At 41.1% G+C, this 13682-nt stretch overlaps 1 protein-coding gene across 1 annotated transcript in view; it reads left to right on the top strand.

Annotated features, from left to right (window-relative positions):
* ACOXL (acyl-CoA oxidase-like) overlaps nucleotides 1-13682 on the top strand; it is a 273176-nt gene that overhangs the window by 112920 nt on the left and 146574 nt on the right. Inside the window, exon 12 of the mRNA XM_018573020.1 lies at nucleotides 9937-10090. Coding sequence (XP_018428522.1) covers nucleotides 9937-10090 — 154 coding nt within the window. The remainder of the gene's footprint in view (nucleotides 1-9936; nucleotides 10091-13682) is intronic.

Below are 13682 nucleotides of genomic sequence, written 5' to 3'. Positions count from 1 at the left end.
TGGTGAGTGAATGTGCAGCGCTAAGGGTCACCGGTGGGCAGAGGCAGCTCTAGAGTTTGCGAGATCTGTATGTGCGTTATAATTAATCGAAATTAGTCGACTAATCGATTAAAAGAAATTTCGATTAATTGAACAGGAAAATTTTAATCATTACCAGCCCTAATATTTTTGCCACCCAAGTGCAAAACCTGTTATTTTTTGATATTCAGTGTTAACCCCACCACCCAAAAATGGAAAAAAATAAGTTGGGTGCTGGGGGAACCTAACGCACTTTCTTTTTCTAATTTTCCTACCAGGCCTAAAGGCTCTGGTATGGTTTAGTAAGGGGACCCCACACTGTTTTTTTTCTTTTGTTTAAATTTTTTTTATTCTGCTCGCTACCTATGTAGCGAGCAGAATAACCAAACCGAATAAACTGCCGTACACTCGCCTCAGCCAATCCAGATGTTGGATCAGCTGAGGCGAACGTGTTCTTCACTTCGGCTTAGCCGACCTGTCCGACCTGTTGGACCACTACCTTAGTGGTCCAACTCCCTATTTTACCAAGGTCTTCCTGTAATGTTGCTACAACATACATCCTGTGCAAACTTTATTTCCCTGCATAATTTGGTATCATCAAACACTTTAAATTGTTGAAAATGAATGATATTGAGGTTTTAATTAAAACAGCATTGGTCCCGAGACAGAACCCTGGGGCACACCACTCACAACTTTAAACATTTAAGCGGTTATTCAGTAAAGATCTGAAGGATATAGCCGAACCTTTGGCTTGTTCCGGCTGCTCGCAATAGCCTGTACAGCAGCCAAAGCACTTTTTTTTTTTTCGAAGCCCGTGGACGTGCATCAAACTTCCCCCTGTGAACAAAAAAAGTGAACCGTGAAATCACAGCACACAAAAACGTGCACAAGGGTGCAAGGTCCTTCGTAAGAAGGGACCTACTTTCCCGACCCCCCGGGGCGCAAGGCTCCTGACAGGGGTTGAGACTGTTGGTCCACCAACCCGAAGGCCGGTGGACCCATTTCCTTCAGGGACCTGCCGCAACAGGTCCCTCACAGTACTAGGCAGGTGGGCTCTCCCGAAGAGAGACCCACCTCCTGGATGGGAGGAGACAGAGAACCCCGTAGGAGGCACAGAATCTCCTCCCAGCGTCAGGAATAGGCCCCGAAGAAACCTGCACCTTCAGCATCTGTGGGTCAATTTAAAAATAAAAAGAGCCAAACGTGCATAGAGTGCATAAATAAATCTAAAGTGCCAGTGCACCACGCTGACAGGCCTTAGGGGCCGGAGTGCAAAAATATTGCCCCGGACTAGCCATAAGGCCTGTCCAAGAGGCGTTGTGCAGAAATAAGCAATATGGTGTGTGACCAAGTGCACAGTGAGTCAGCCAAAGCACTTAGCCGACCTGAAGCATATCCGTTCGGTCGGCTGATCCGAAGACGCACCCGAAGTGGGGAGAATGGTCTGCCGAAGACAAAGCCGAAGCGGGGAGAACAAAAAAAAATGGTGTGGGGTCCCCTTCCCGATTCATACCAGACCATTTAGGTCTGGTAGGAATGTTAGGCGGGACAGTTAAAAAAAAAAAAAAAGTGCTTGAGGTTCCCCCCAAAAGTCATACCAGACCCTTAACCTCCCTGGCGGTCTGATTTTTTTTTTCTCCATTTTTGTCTATTTTTTTACGTTTAAATTTGCCGCCGGTTCCGCCCTCCCTGCTACACGTATGCTCGCAAGGGACAGAACCCGGAAGACGGATGCCGGCTTCGGCCAGGGACACAGAGGGGGTCGTGGACAAGGTAAGTGTGGCGCTGTGTAATCCCGAGTGTGGCTCGGGGTTACCGCTTTTGGTAATTCAAATGAATTCCGAGCCACACTCGGGAATACCGCCAAGGAGGTTAAGGTCTGGTATGATTTTTAAGGGGGAACCCCACCACCCAAAAATGGGAAAAAATAAGTGGGGTGTTGGGGGAACCTAACGCACATTCTTTTTCTAATTTTCCTACCAGGCCTAAAGGGTCTGGTATGGTTTTGTAGGGGGACCCCACACTGTTTTTTTTCTTTTGTTTACATTTTTTTTATTCTGCTCGCTACCTAGGTAGCGAGCAGAATAACCAAACCGAATAAACTGCCGTACACTCACCTCAGCCAATCCAGATGTTGGATCAGCTGAGGCGAACGTGTTCTTCACTTCGGCTCAGCCGACCTGTCCGGCTTAACGAACGGAGCCGAAGCCAGTCGATGTACGGCGTTCGGCTCCCTTCACCTCGGGACAGTTATTCACTCTGCTGACTTCGGCAGCTTAGTGAATAACCCCCTTAGAGTCATTTATCACTACTGTCTGAACCCGTCCGTGCAACCAGTTTCCTATCCATGTACGTACACTTTCTTCAACTCCAGTATACCGTATTTTTAACTTTCTCATAGAACGATAACAGGTCCGTGCAGACAAATTTCTGAATAGAGTCCCTCAAATACTTTACATACTATTGATGGTAGGCTGACTGCTCTGTAGTTTCCTGATATACATCATGATCATTTTTTGAATATTGGTATCACATTTGCACTGCGGCAGTCAGTTAGTACCGTTCTAGTCAGTAAGGTGTCTTTAAAAATGAGAAACTACTAATGTTTCTTAATATAACATATTTATATATTTTGGGGGATTTTGCAGCTAAAATGCAAATTTGCTGAACATTAAGCAGGAAATCAGAATACTTCTTTAAAGCTTGCCATGCTTTAAAGTCAATGGTAGTCAGAGAAGGGCATGCTGTATCTGTACATAATCCCACAGTTATGACATAATAAAGAATGTATTGAGAGCGCTACAGTTTTGGGTTCAGGAAAGTTTTTTCTTTTTTGTTAATGATGGCCATATTTAATGCTGTAGTGATGAGATTGTCGAGTTCTTTAGAGGACGCTGCTAGTGGGTCTGAAAGTAAGGATATGTAGGTGGTGGTGTCCGCGAGTAGTCTCAAGGCTTCAGTGATGTATACTAAACGGTCTTGGATCACAATCCCCCCTCCCTTGTCGGCTTGTTTGATGACAATGTTCTTATTTGAAGTTAGATCTGTAAGTGCTTTGTTTTCTAAGAACGTCAGGTTGGGACGGTGTTTAGCGTTTTTACAGACTGTTTGTAAGTCGGCATAGACTACTAAAATGTGTCTATAAAAGGTCCTTTAGACTGTACCGGAAAAAATGAAGATTTGGGTCTCAGAGGGGTGTGGATGATGTCAGGGGTGAACCAGGACTCGAGATCCATTGAAAAGGTCGAATTGAGGTCAACCAATTCATATAAAGTTTTTAGGGTGTCCCCATCTTGTTCATCGAGAGTGTCAAATAGGGTCTCGTAGTTGGGGGCCATGTTCTCGGTGTTGGTGACTGGTGCAGGGAGAGATTTCATGTTACTATAATGCCTCTTTAGGGTCAGGAGTCTAATGAACCTATTAAGATCTTTAAAAAGGGTGAACGAGTCTGGAGTGATATCTGGGGCAAACTTGAGTCCTTTTTTGAGAAGGGATAGTTCACTACAACCTAGCTGGTGTTCGGAGAGATTGAAGATTTTTATAGTGGAGGGCTCGCCTGTAGAATTGGTTCTTTTTTTGCGATTTTGGCGGTGTTTACCTCCTCTGATTCCTCTTCTCGTTTTTTTTCTTTTTGTTTTTGGGGGATGTGGTGTGGGGCCTAGGGCTAAAAAATGAATCAATGAGTTGTCAAGAGTCTCATTGTGGGAGATAGAAGACGTGCTGGGGACATCTGTTGGGGCTAAAGGTGCCTCAGTCGCCTGAGAATCTGATTGAGTTGTGTGGAACCCTGTGCTGATTAGGGCTCTAGTGTAGGAAGCCGAAGTGGATGGAAGTGTCTCATTTTCCTGTGGTATTCGGGCCTTCAGTGTGGAGGAGTGGTGTGACTGAGGAATGTAACTGTAAGTGTTCTCATCCCATATGAGCCCCTTTATTCTAACGGTGGGTTGAGGGTGTAAGGATAGGAGAGAAACTGGTTTGGGTGGGTGTGTGGGGAGGCTGGAGTGGGACTGCTTCCAGCAGAAAACTCTGTTCAGATTATAATCACGGATGTCCCTTAACAGTTTCTTAGATTTAGACCTGATGATGTTGTTTTCATGTGTGCAAGTTTTTTGTCTTAAGATGGACATCCATGGGCTGAACAGGCAAGACGTCCCAAATAAATTTTGAATGTTTTGACGTAGATTTGAAGCTTCATTTGAAATGTGATCCAATTTACGTTTTCTTTGGGTAATGATGACCTCTATCCATTTTTTGGTGCAAAATTCTGCCAGGAGTTGCCAGTTGGAATTAAGGTCCGAATCTAGAAAATCACAACTTTTCAGGATCCTCAGCCCTCTGGGAGTGATGCCCAACTCGATGTATTTTTCTAGAAATGCTATGTCCCACCATTGTTGGCTCTCGAGATCGACAAGGGTTTGTAATTTAAAAAACTGTTTACGCATGTTTAACTCAAAGGTGGGAGAATGTGGTGGGGAATGATAGGTGGGGGGGGAGGTGCATCTGATTGGATGTGTACTTGGACCGGGAAGTGTGGCTAAGTTTGGCAAATGATTGTTCTCGAAAAAAATGGATTTAAGTATTTTCTTTTTGTGGGCGTATGACATGACTCAAAAAGTTTGACCACAAGGGTGCAGCTATGACCAACCTCTGAAAGGTGTTTGAAACAAAATGTAAACGACAAAATCAAGCGCACTGCCAAGAGGTACAAACTGGTGTTTGTTTTGATCTAAGGGTGGAGGGTACAGTGTGCGAGCTCTATTAAAACAGAGAGAGGAGCCCTGTGGTACAACAGAATAAAGAATGTATTGAAAGCGCTACAACTGTGTTGAAATGTACCGGAGGACTCACATTTAAGAAGTCATCTGCGGGAAGACGTCCGGTTTGGTGTCTAGGTGAATACAGCCCTGGAGGGTCCAGTAATCTGGTGAGGGATCTGCCTCTGTCGCCGAGCGCTGCGAACGGAGTGACAACAGACTCTTGCACGGACTCAGCTGGCCAGGCTGAGCCGCTGTGGTCACGGCACTGTATGTCTGAAGCGCTGTGTGATGTCGGCTTCCTGTCAGTAGGCTCGGGAGGCAGAGCGGTGGTTCGTGTGGTGGCTCGGGAGGCAGGTGCCGGCGGAAGTTGTGAAGAGGTCAAAGGAGTATCGGGGACTGATGCAAACTGGGTCGGTAGCCACGCAGTTATGACATGTGGACCACATTCAGTATTTTTTATTCCTTCATCATGATTATGATTGTTAAATGCAATGGAATCTCATCAATGAATAGCTTTTTTTTCCAAAGAAAGGAGTTTTCTAAAATTGCAGTGTTAAAGAGCCAGTTTAGTGCTTTGTGCAGTTCTTATGTTTATATTGTCTGCCAAATCATAAAACTTCAACATTCAGTTTACACATGTACACATGTACAAAACTGTCTAAACCTGAAAAGTAGTTTCCTTTACTGAGGAAGTATGGGGGCTACTTTTGCTCATTTCCCCTTTAAATAATATTAGTTGTCTGGTTGTCATTCTAATACAGTGTCTTCAGTACTTTCAGTCATTGACCTAGATCAAGTATGGGAATTTGGAGCTTTACTTTGACTTTTCTTATCTGCATACTTGTGTGAAGACAGTGTTAAAGAGCTGAAGCAAGAGGCAGCCAGGGAATTAGCATTTTCAGAAGGTCAGCAATGGTAGTCTTGGTGTTTCCCTAAGTAGAGGTTTACTTAAGGTGTATGTATAGTCCAAACAATTTTTGCCTCTATCAGGTCATTTTCTTTTTCCACCTCCCCGCTGGGGAGATTTCCCCTAACCTCCTGTCCTGGACATGCAACAGGAAGTATGAGGAAATCTTCCCACTATGAGGGTTATTTCTTTCTTAGGCTGTTTTAACCAGCACATTTGTCCCCATTTTTTCTCCTCACCAGAGCAGGAGCTCTAATATGTTGGATTTCCCCTCACTTTCCCAGGGACAATGGTCAGCGAGAAAAAAGGGGTTCATTTTCCTAGCGGGTGACACAGCGATAAAAATGCAGCAGAAGATTTAACCCTTCCTATGCTATCTTAAACTAAAAAAGAAAAGTTGTTTCTTTCACATGCACTTTACATGAGACGTAGAGACAGATCACTGTGTTTGGTAGCACTGTGTGCAGGCCCGGATTTCCCACAAGGCCACCGAGGCCCGGCCTCGGGGCGGCAGAGCGCCTCGGGGCGGCAGTGGTGACCTTGTGGGGAAGTTGCGGGCGCCGGTGTAAGGTATCCGGCGGTTCTGACCCTGACTGTGTGGTCTCCTTTTTCCTTTCCTAAGAGATACATTAAGGCTGTCACTGATAATCCCCTTCTGTAGATGCTTGTTGTCGGGCTTATGCACTGACTAAATGGGTTCAGTAAGATTTGAGTTACTGACCTGGAACAAGTATGCATATCTGTAACGTTGGAGTAAAGTCAGACATCCTTATCTGCATAATTGTTCCAGGAAAAGAACCCAAAGCTCTGAAGCAAGCATAAACATGACAGCCATGTAATTGGCATTTACAGAAGGAGACCTAGCAATGGCAGCCTCCATATCTTTCTCAGGAAAGGTTTCCTTTAAAGGCCAGTTGCACTGAAAACTGATTTCCCAGTTTTCCGTGGTAGCGGACAAGTTCAATAACATGCTTGTCTGTATATCTTTGGGATTCCAGTGGTGAGATATCCCCTCCAAAATGTCCTGTCTCTTACCGGCTGAACTAGAGGCATTGTTTCGCACAAAAAAAAACTAATTCCATTCATGGCAATCACCACATCACTAATAACAATTATATTTCAAGTAGGAATGGTCAATTTGAATAGTTTAAACAGCTTTGTTGCATTAGGGCTAATCTCCATAAAATCCATGGCATTTCCCGTGTATTAACATGCTTGACAGGAATATAATTTTGAAATGGACGGGCTTTAGCAGAGTTTACGGATATGCAGGGTAAGCAATGTGTTAAGCATCTCAGCCTGGAAAGCGTCAATGCGGTTTTGATTTTACAACATAACAGAAACCATGGAAATGTATGATAATACAAAGTAAAAATATTAGTTGGTGATTGATAATGTGTTAATTCGTTACAGCTTTTGTAGACAGCTTGAGAGGTATACAGTGATACACAGTATCTACATGACAAACATTTTAAAGCTTAACTCCAGTATAAATTATTATGCATATTTACACTGGTCCAGCTTGACCCACTGTAGGTATGCATATGCCATACCTGATCAGTCGCTGGGGATCCTGTAAAGCACTGTAGTAGCCGGAGCTACTACAGTGCTGGTCGCAATCTTCCACATCCTGGTACTGCGCTGTGCTAAGTAGTTTCCCCTCGGCCTGCTTACTCAGCACAATGGCCATTCATAGAACACCTAGTATTTTATCAACAAATACAATTTTATCCTGCATGGTACTGTTTTTTTTACTAATGAATACAATGCGTTCTCTGATTGAACGAGGGGTGGATTGTGAAGTCACCCAACTCTCGTCCTATCAGAGATGCCTTGTATCCATTGATAAAAATACAGCACCATACATGACCCAGGAGATCGTGGCCAGCACTGTAGTAGCTCTGGCTACAACAGTGCTTAACAGTATGCCCAGTAGTCGATTAGGTAAATGTGTCGCACTTTCTTCTCTTATCTCCAAATTAATGGTAGTATGTGATAATCTAAGTAACTAATAAAAATAAACTTTCCAATCAACTACTTACAGTGCCAAAATAAATGTGTGATCCAAGTGAAAATATAATTCTATATAATATAATCGTAATCTAAAAAATATATTCACATTTCAATAAAGTGTTATACTTGCATAAAATGATTTATATTGTGTCAACAGACACTTAAAAAAAAGTGCATTTAAAAGTGCATTTGAAAAAGTCCTTTTCCATTTCCCACTTTGAACAATGTGACAATTAAATCCACATCTTTCCAGGTGGTCTTTCACACCCCACTCTTTAAAATGTGTAAATCAATACCAAGCCAACCTTCTACTTATTGCCGTTCACCAATCCGCTCAAAGCAAAAGGGGCCGCTCACCTCAATCATCAGACCTTATAATATAGCGTTTTCCCTTCACGGGCAAAGTCAGATAGATCTGCCATTATGCTGTTACGGATATCCACGCTACAATTCTCCAAGAAGACTCATGCATCAAGATACAGATAGAACCATAGTGCACACTGCTAACTGTTAAAAATGCATTTATTAAAAATATACTCCCAATAATAAAATAATTGATATGCCAGAAACAACTAATCACGGAAGCTTTTCCCACACAGTAATCGCTGCTGGTAATACATGCTGAGATGCTCCGTTCCTTCATGCCACCCTGCGTACGTTATGTCAATGCGTGATTTCATCAGAGGTTGGGAGGCGGAACAAATACGGAGCTTAGAAATATCTTAACATAACCATGCAACCCAAGTACACAGATACCTAATCGATATCCGGCAGCCATGGTGACGAAAAGACATACAATAGAGTTGTTTATTTCCAAAGTGTACTAAACATATCGCAGACTACATCTTTAAAACAGGATCCCCAGTAGACGATCAGGTATGACATATGCATATTTACTTTGGGACAAGCTGGATCAATGTAAGTATGCATAAAAATGTATACTGGAGTTCCGCTTTAAAGTAAAACTCCAGCCAAAAATTGTATACAGGATGGGACAAATATTGGTTGTTGTACTAATGTTTAGAACAGTAATTATGAAGACAGCTTACCCGTTTGGGGTTCTGCCATATTATAAAATTGGACATCACATACTTGCATTCATTGTAATCTCTTTTTAAAGATGTGTTATCTGCTTTAAACATGCCACACTCAAATATAGTAAATAACAATTGTAAATTAGTATAGGCGATGGAAGTTTTTTAGCAAATTTGTGTTTTTGCTCATCCAGGACAAAACCAGTTCACTTTTCTTTTTTTAAAGAAACTTTTTATTGAGGTTTTTCAGTGTCATAAACACAGTATAAAACTATACAATACAATCAACATACACAACAACCGGGTCAACATAACCCAGGGTAAATGGTACATTATATACATACATTATACCGTTTACAAAGCTACAAAGTCCAATACGTGGGAGCTAGCCACCATTCACAGGCAGTATACAGGTTGGAAAATTGGACGTAGCCGCTAGTAAATCAATGGGGTATAAACACGCCCAGGAATGCAAAAGAGGGCCATTAGTCTAAAAAAATGACAATGCAGTAAGAACATCATCTCAAATCCACCTTTGTAGTATAGGAGGACAGTCAAGGATCCCCCACCTTTCCATTTAGCCACTGGGTACAAAGGGGAAGTTTTTGGCCACCCAAAGGTCACTACAATCATAGTTTAAACAGGTTCTATGGACTCCCTGTATGACTGCACAGATTGGCCCAGCACTGTCACATGGAGTGAGTTATATGCTTCTCCATATCCACATAGCAGGTATTTTTGCCTTGGCTCCTGGCACTTAACACAGTGGTAGGGATGATGGGATTAAGGCACACCTTTTCCATTGTCTTCAATGGGCAAAGCACAGTGTTTTCTCAGAATTTTAGTAAAGGTAGTTTTGAATTTGTCAGCAGTAATGCAGTGTCTGAAAAAAGGTGATTGTTTCTGAGATATATCAGCAACAATAGCAAAATATATGTCAGCAGCAATGGTGTAAGTTTCATCACAAGTAAATATGTATATATAATGTATGTAACATAAATGTATAACACATACAGTATTTTGTTCAGGGACAGCATTACTGGCCTACAGGAGTCCCCACCATTGCTTTCCATTGTGTCATTTAAAGAAAACCCTAAAAGTTTGGGGTTGAATATGCGAGTCATTAGGCAAGGGAGATCTGGATCATGGTCATAGTTGATAGGCCCTTTGTAAGAACCATTGATATAACTATTGTTTTATTTCATAGGTTTGCAGGAGAAATGCTCGATGAAGATGTTTATCACAACAGAGACCTGGTAAATAATCGCCCTTTACAAGCACTTGTCGCTGGTCTTAAGGCCTATAGCACATGGGAGAATTTGTCATGTCTACAAGACTGTCGGGAGTGCACTGGTGGAATGGTGAGTGTTAAGCCAGTGCTAGCCTTATATTAGGCTTCAACTGTTCCAAATGATGGGCAAGCCATCTGATTTGCATATTGTCATATCTGATTATTTGTAAATTAAAAGGAAATCACCTATTTGAATGGGGCTCCTCCATGTAGTACCTCACTCGATGGTGGGCCACCTGCAAAAGTGTAATGTCAAGTTTGTTGTATATATAGGCAGTCCCCGGGTTACATACAAGATAGGGACATTAGGTTTGTACTTAAGTTGAATTTGTATGTAAGTCGGAACAGGTACATATTTTAAGTTTAACTCCAGCCAAAAAAAAAATTTTTTAGTTTTGGATAGCATAGGGAAGGGTCACTGCTCTTTTCCTGTTGTTCAGAATATTATAATATAATTTAAAAAAATTTTTATTTAAAATAACACAGCAAAAAACGTTTTTTTTCAATTTTTAATTTTATTTTATAAACTTTATTTTTTATTATTTGTTTGCATTGTTTATTTTTATTTAACTTTTTCTTTACTTTTTTAAAAAAATTTTTGTCTTTTTTTTTATTTAATTTTTGTAAACTTTTTTTTTGTATTTTAATTCTGGGAGCCATAGCCAGCCTGCTTTTGGATATTTCAAATTGCAATAGCCAAAAGCAGGCTGGCTATTGCATCTGCCCACTTACTGCTGTCAATCAGCAGAGGAGGGGCCTGAAGCAGAAAGTTCTCTATCAGGTCCCCCCATGCTAATTGACAGCAGACAGTGGGCAGTGTAAAGCAGACTGTCAGCTTTGCACTGGAAGCAATTCCAAGAACCGGTAAACAGAGTACCCCACCCGACACCCCTGCCATGCTTCTCAGTCTCAGTTGGCCCTCCTGTGGGCCCAGAAACAGCATTGTGGGTGTCATCTGGTAGCAGGAAGAGAGACCAGTGAATGTCTGTTCGCTGATCTCCTCCCTGCTGGATGAAGCCAGAAGCACCACTGATTGCATCACTTCTGGTTTCTGAGCTGTCATTCCCTGGCTACAATCTGTGCTTTAATCAGCTTCATTAAAGTGTAAAGGTGTCATTAGGACCTAATAGTAATACTAACACAAACATGCGTTGGGTGCGCCTACGAAAGAAAACAACAATTGAGTCACACATGTTGGGTATCGCCGCGTGCACCAGAGTGAGAGCAATAATACTGGGGCCAGTATATTAACAGTAACTGTAAACTGTTGATCTGTGCAGGCTTTTAAAGCGTCGCCTATGGAAAATTTGGGGTACCGTAATTGTTTGCTGTTTCACAGGCGCACACAATTTTTGAGCTAGGCTTTTGGGCATCTATTTACTCAGCACAAGCATAACTGTTATATTTTACTAAAATTAACATAAGTGTAATTTCTACTGAAATTTTGGGTTTGATAAAGTGTTGCGCTAATATGATGCGACATAAAAATTTGCTACTGCTGCCATTTTAGGGTGTCTGCTTTGAGGAAATATATAATTCTGGGGGGTAGTTTTCAGGCAAAAATGTGGGTTATAACATGTGCAAGAAACACTCTGGCAGCAAAAGGGTTAATCCTCAGCCAATAAATTCCAGTTCCTGTCTGAGAAACCTTTTATTATAGAGGGATAATTTGTGTCCTCAATCTCTGAATCATACGTAGCCCTAAATCCAGTACACTCTTTTATTATATAACAGTTTTTTGTTGTGTTCTTGGTGTATTTGTAATGCTTATCTGTTAGTTGTGAATCAAGATAACGGTACTGAAGAGCAGACTGTCTTAATATAAAAATTGATATTATTTAAATTCAGCAGTAACTAATAAGAAATCAGAGGGTTTATCGCTGCAGACAATAGTCAGAATGAGGCTTTTGCTGAATCGGATGTTCTTATTTAAAAAATGTATTTCTGAATGTGTGTTTTTAAAGTCGAATTGTAAAATACAAATCTGTTTTATTGTTTTACCTACAAAAGGATTTGAAATTATGGAATACACACACCTCTGCATCCAGATCACTGCTACTTCCTTGTTGCTGCATCCTGAGTCATCTTTACTGCTTCCTAGGTTAGCTCCCTGCTCACGGGACAGCAGTGATGATTTATTGCCTAATAGGAAGGCTGGAGGTGCCATAAGAAGCTGAATTGCTGTACCAGGAAGATGGGTTGTGTAGCCTGGAACTGCATGTGTCGCCTGTCTGCTTGTAATGTTTGGACAGTGTGTATAAATTACAAGATTGGCTGTACGGATTTAGAATTACTTTTGTAGTAAAACCGTTAAAGGGTTTTTCCACTCTCCCAGGTGAATTTTGAAAAATTTAATTACCCCCACCAATCTGGCCCCCATCTCACCTGCTGTTCTTATGTTTGGATGAACACTCCTTCCCCTCCGCCGGTGCAGGTTTAATATCTGTACTCCGTACACACCAGTGCAAGCAAAAAGTAACATTGTCACAATGGATATTTTAACAGTCTGTATTAACATAAGGTGATATAATAACTTCTGGTTATTTAATTAAGCTGTCTAGCAATGTCAAATCTGCTAGAAAGGTATACTTAGGAATTTGTTTATGTCTTCTTCCTGCTACTGACTTCCATAGTCCTGTAAGAGGCAGGCATTTTTAATAGAATGTTTTCTGGATTATTGTTTTTTAAGAGTAACACATGTCATGTTCTTTAGCTTCAGCAATTTAACACTTCTGTGAAAGTGTGAAAATAATATACTTGGTAATATGTTTTAAGCAACGGAAAACGTGTGTTTAAACACATTGATCAGTGTCCTTAAAAAGCTTTTAACCTCCTCGAGAATTCAGGTTGCACTCTGTAAACTATGTCAACGTGTTCTTGCTATTACGACCAATTATAATCCATAAACATGTCTAAAATTACTTAGAGTGTCAGCACGGACTATGAAAAATAGAACCGCAAAACTGTCCCATGTGGTGTTCAGCCACAATAAGCTTCATATTCATCACACAGAATATTATTACAAAAACCTCAAGTGGAAATGAGAGGGATTATTTTCATGCTGGTGTCTTCTCCTTTTTAATATAAAATAAAGAGTGTAGAATTGAGTATTGTATGATCAATCTAAATGATTTTATAACTACAAGAACCAACAGTGATTATATTGATCCTGTAAAAAGAATCCAACCACTGCCACAAATTTTTGTCCACTTATCTGAGATTAGTGGGTTCTAAATGGACAGATATAAAGCGAAGGAACAATCTTTTCCTGTAATCTATTAGAAGTGGATTTTGAATTTGTTGGTTTATGACAACACAGCAACAGTTACCTAACACAGCCATATCTCCATAAGCTTGTCTCTGAGAAAAGGGAATAATCCATTTACTGTACATATAGTAAAAGAGAATATATACTTTTAATCAGAATTGGAACTTACAGCCACTATGGTGCTTTAATATGCTATTTACTGTCAGGAGGATTTCGATCTCTTAATTCATGTTGAGCACAAGTGTTGTACTATTTTATTGTTATGCCTTTGTGATGAACTTTGAATACTGTATGTAAAAATCAAACATTGTGAGACTCAGGTCAGTTGTGTGTAAGGGAAACCAAAGGACAGTTATTGCTGGCCTGTTGGTAGTCCTACATGAGGGAAAACTGT

Source organism: Nanorana parkeri, unplaced genomic scaffold (assembly GCF_000935625.1).
Source record: "Nanorana parkeri isolate BGI_ZX_2015 unplaced genomic scaffold, ASM93562v1 scaffold46, whole genome shotgun sequence".
Taxonomy (NCBI): domain Eukaryota; kingdom Metazoa; phylum Chordata; class Amphibia; order Anura; family Dicroglossidae; genus Nanorana; species Nanorana parkeri.
This window is presented reverse-complemented; position numbering and strand designations above follow the sequence as displayed.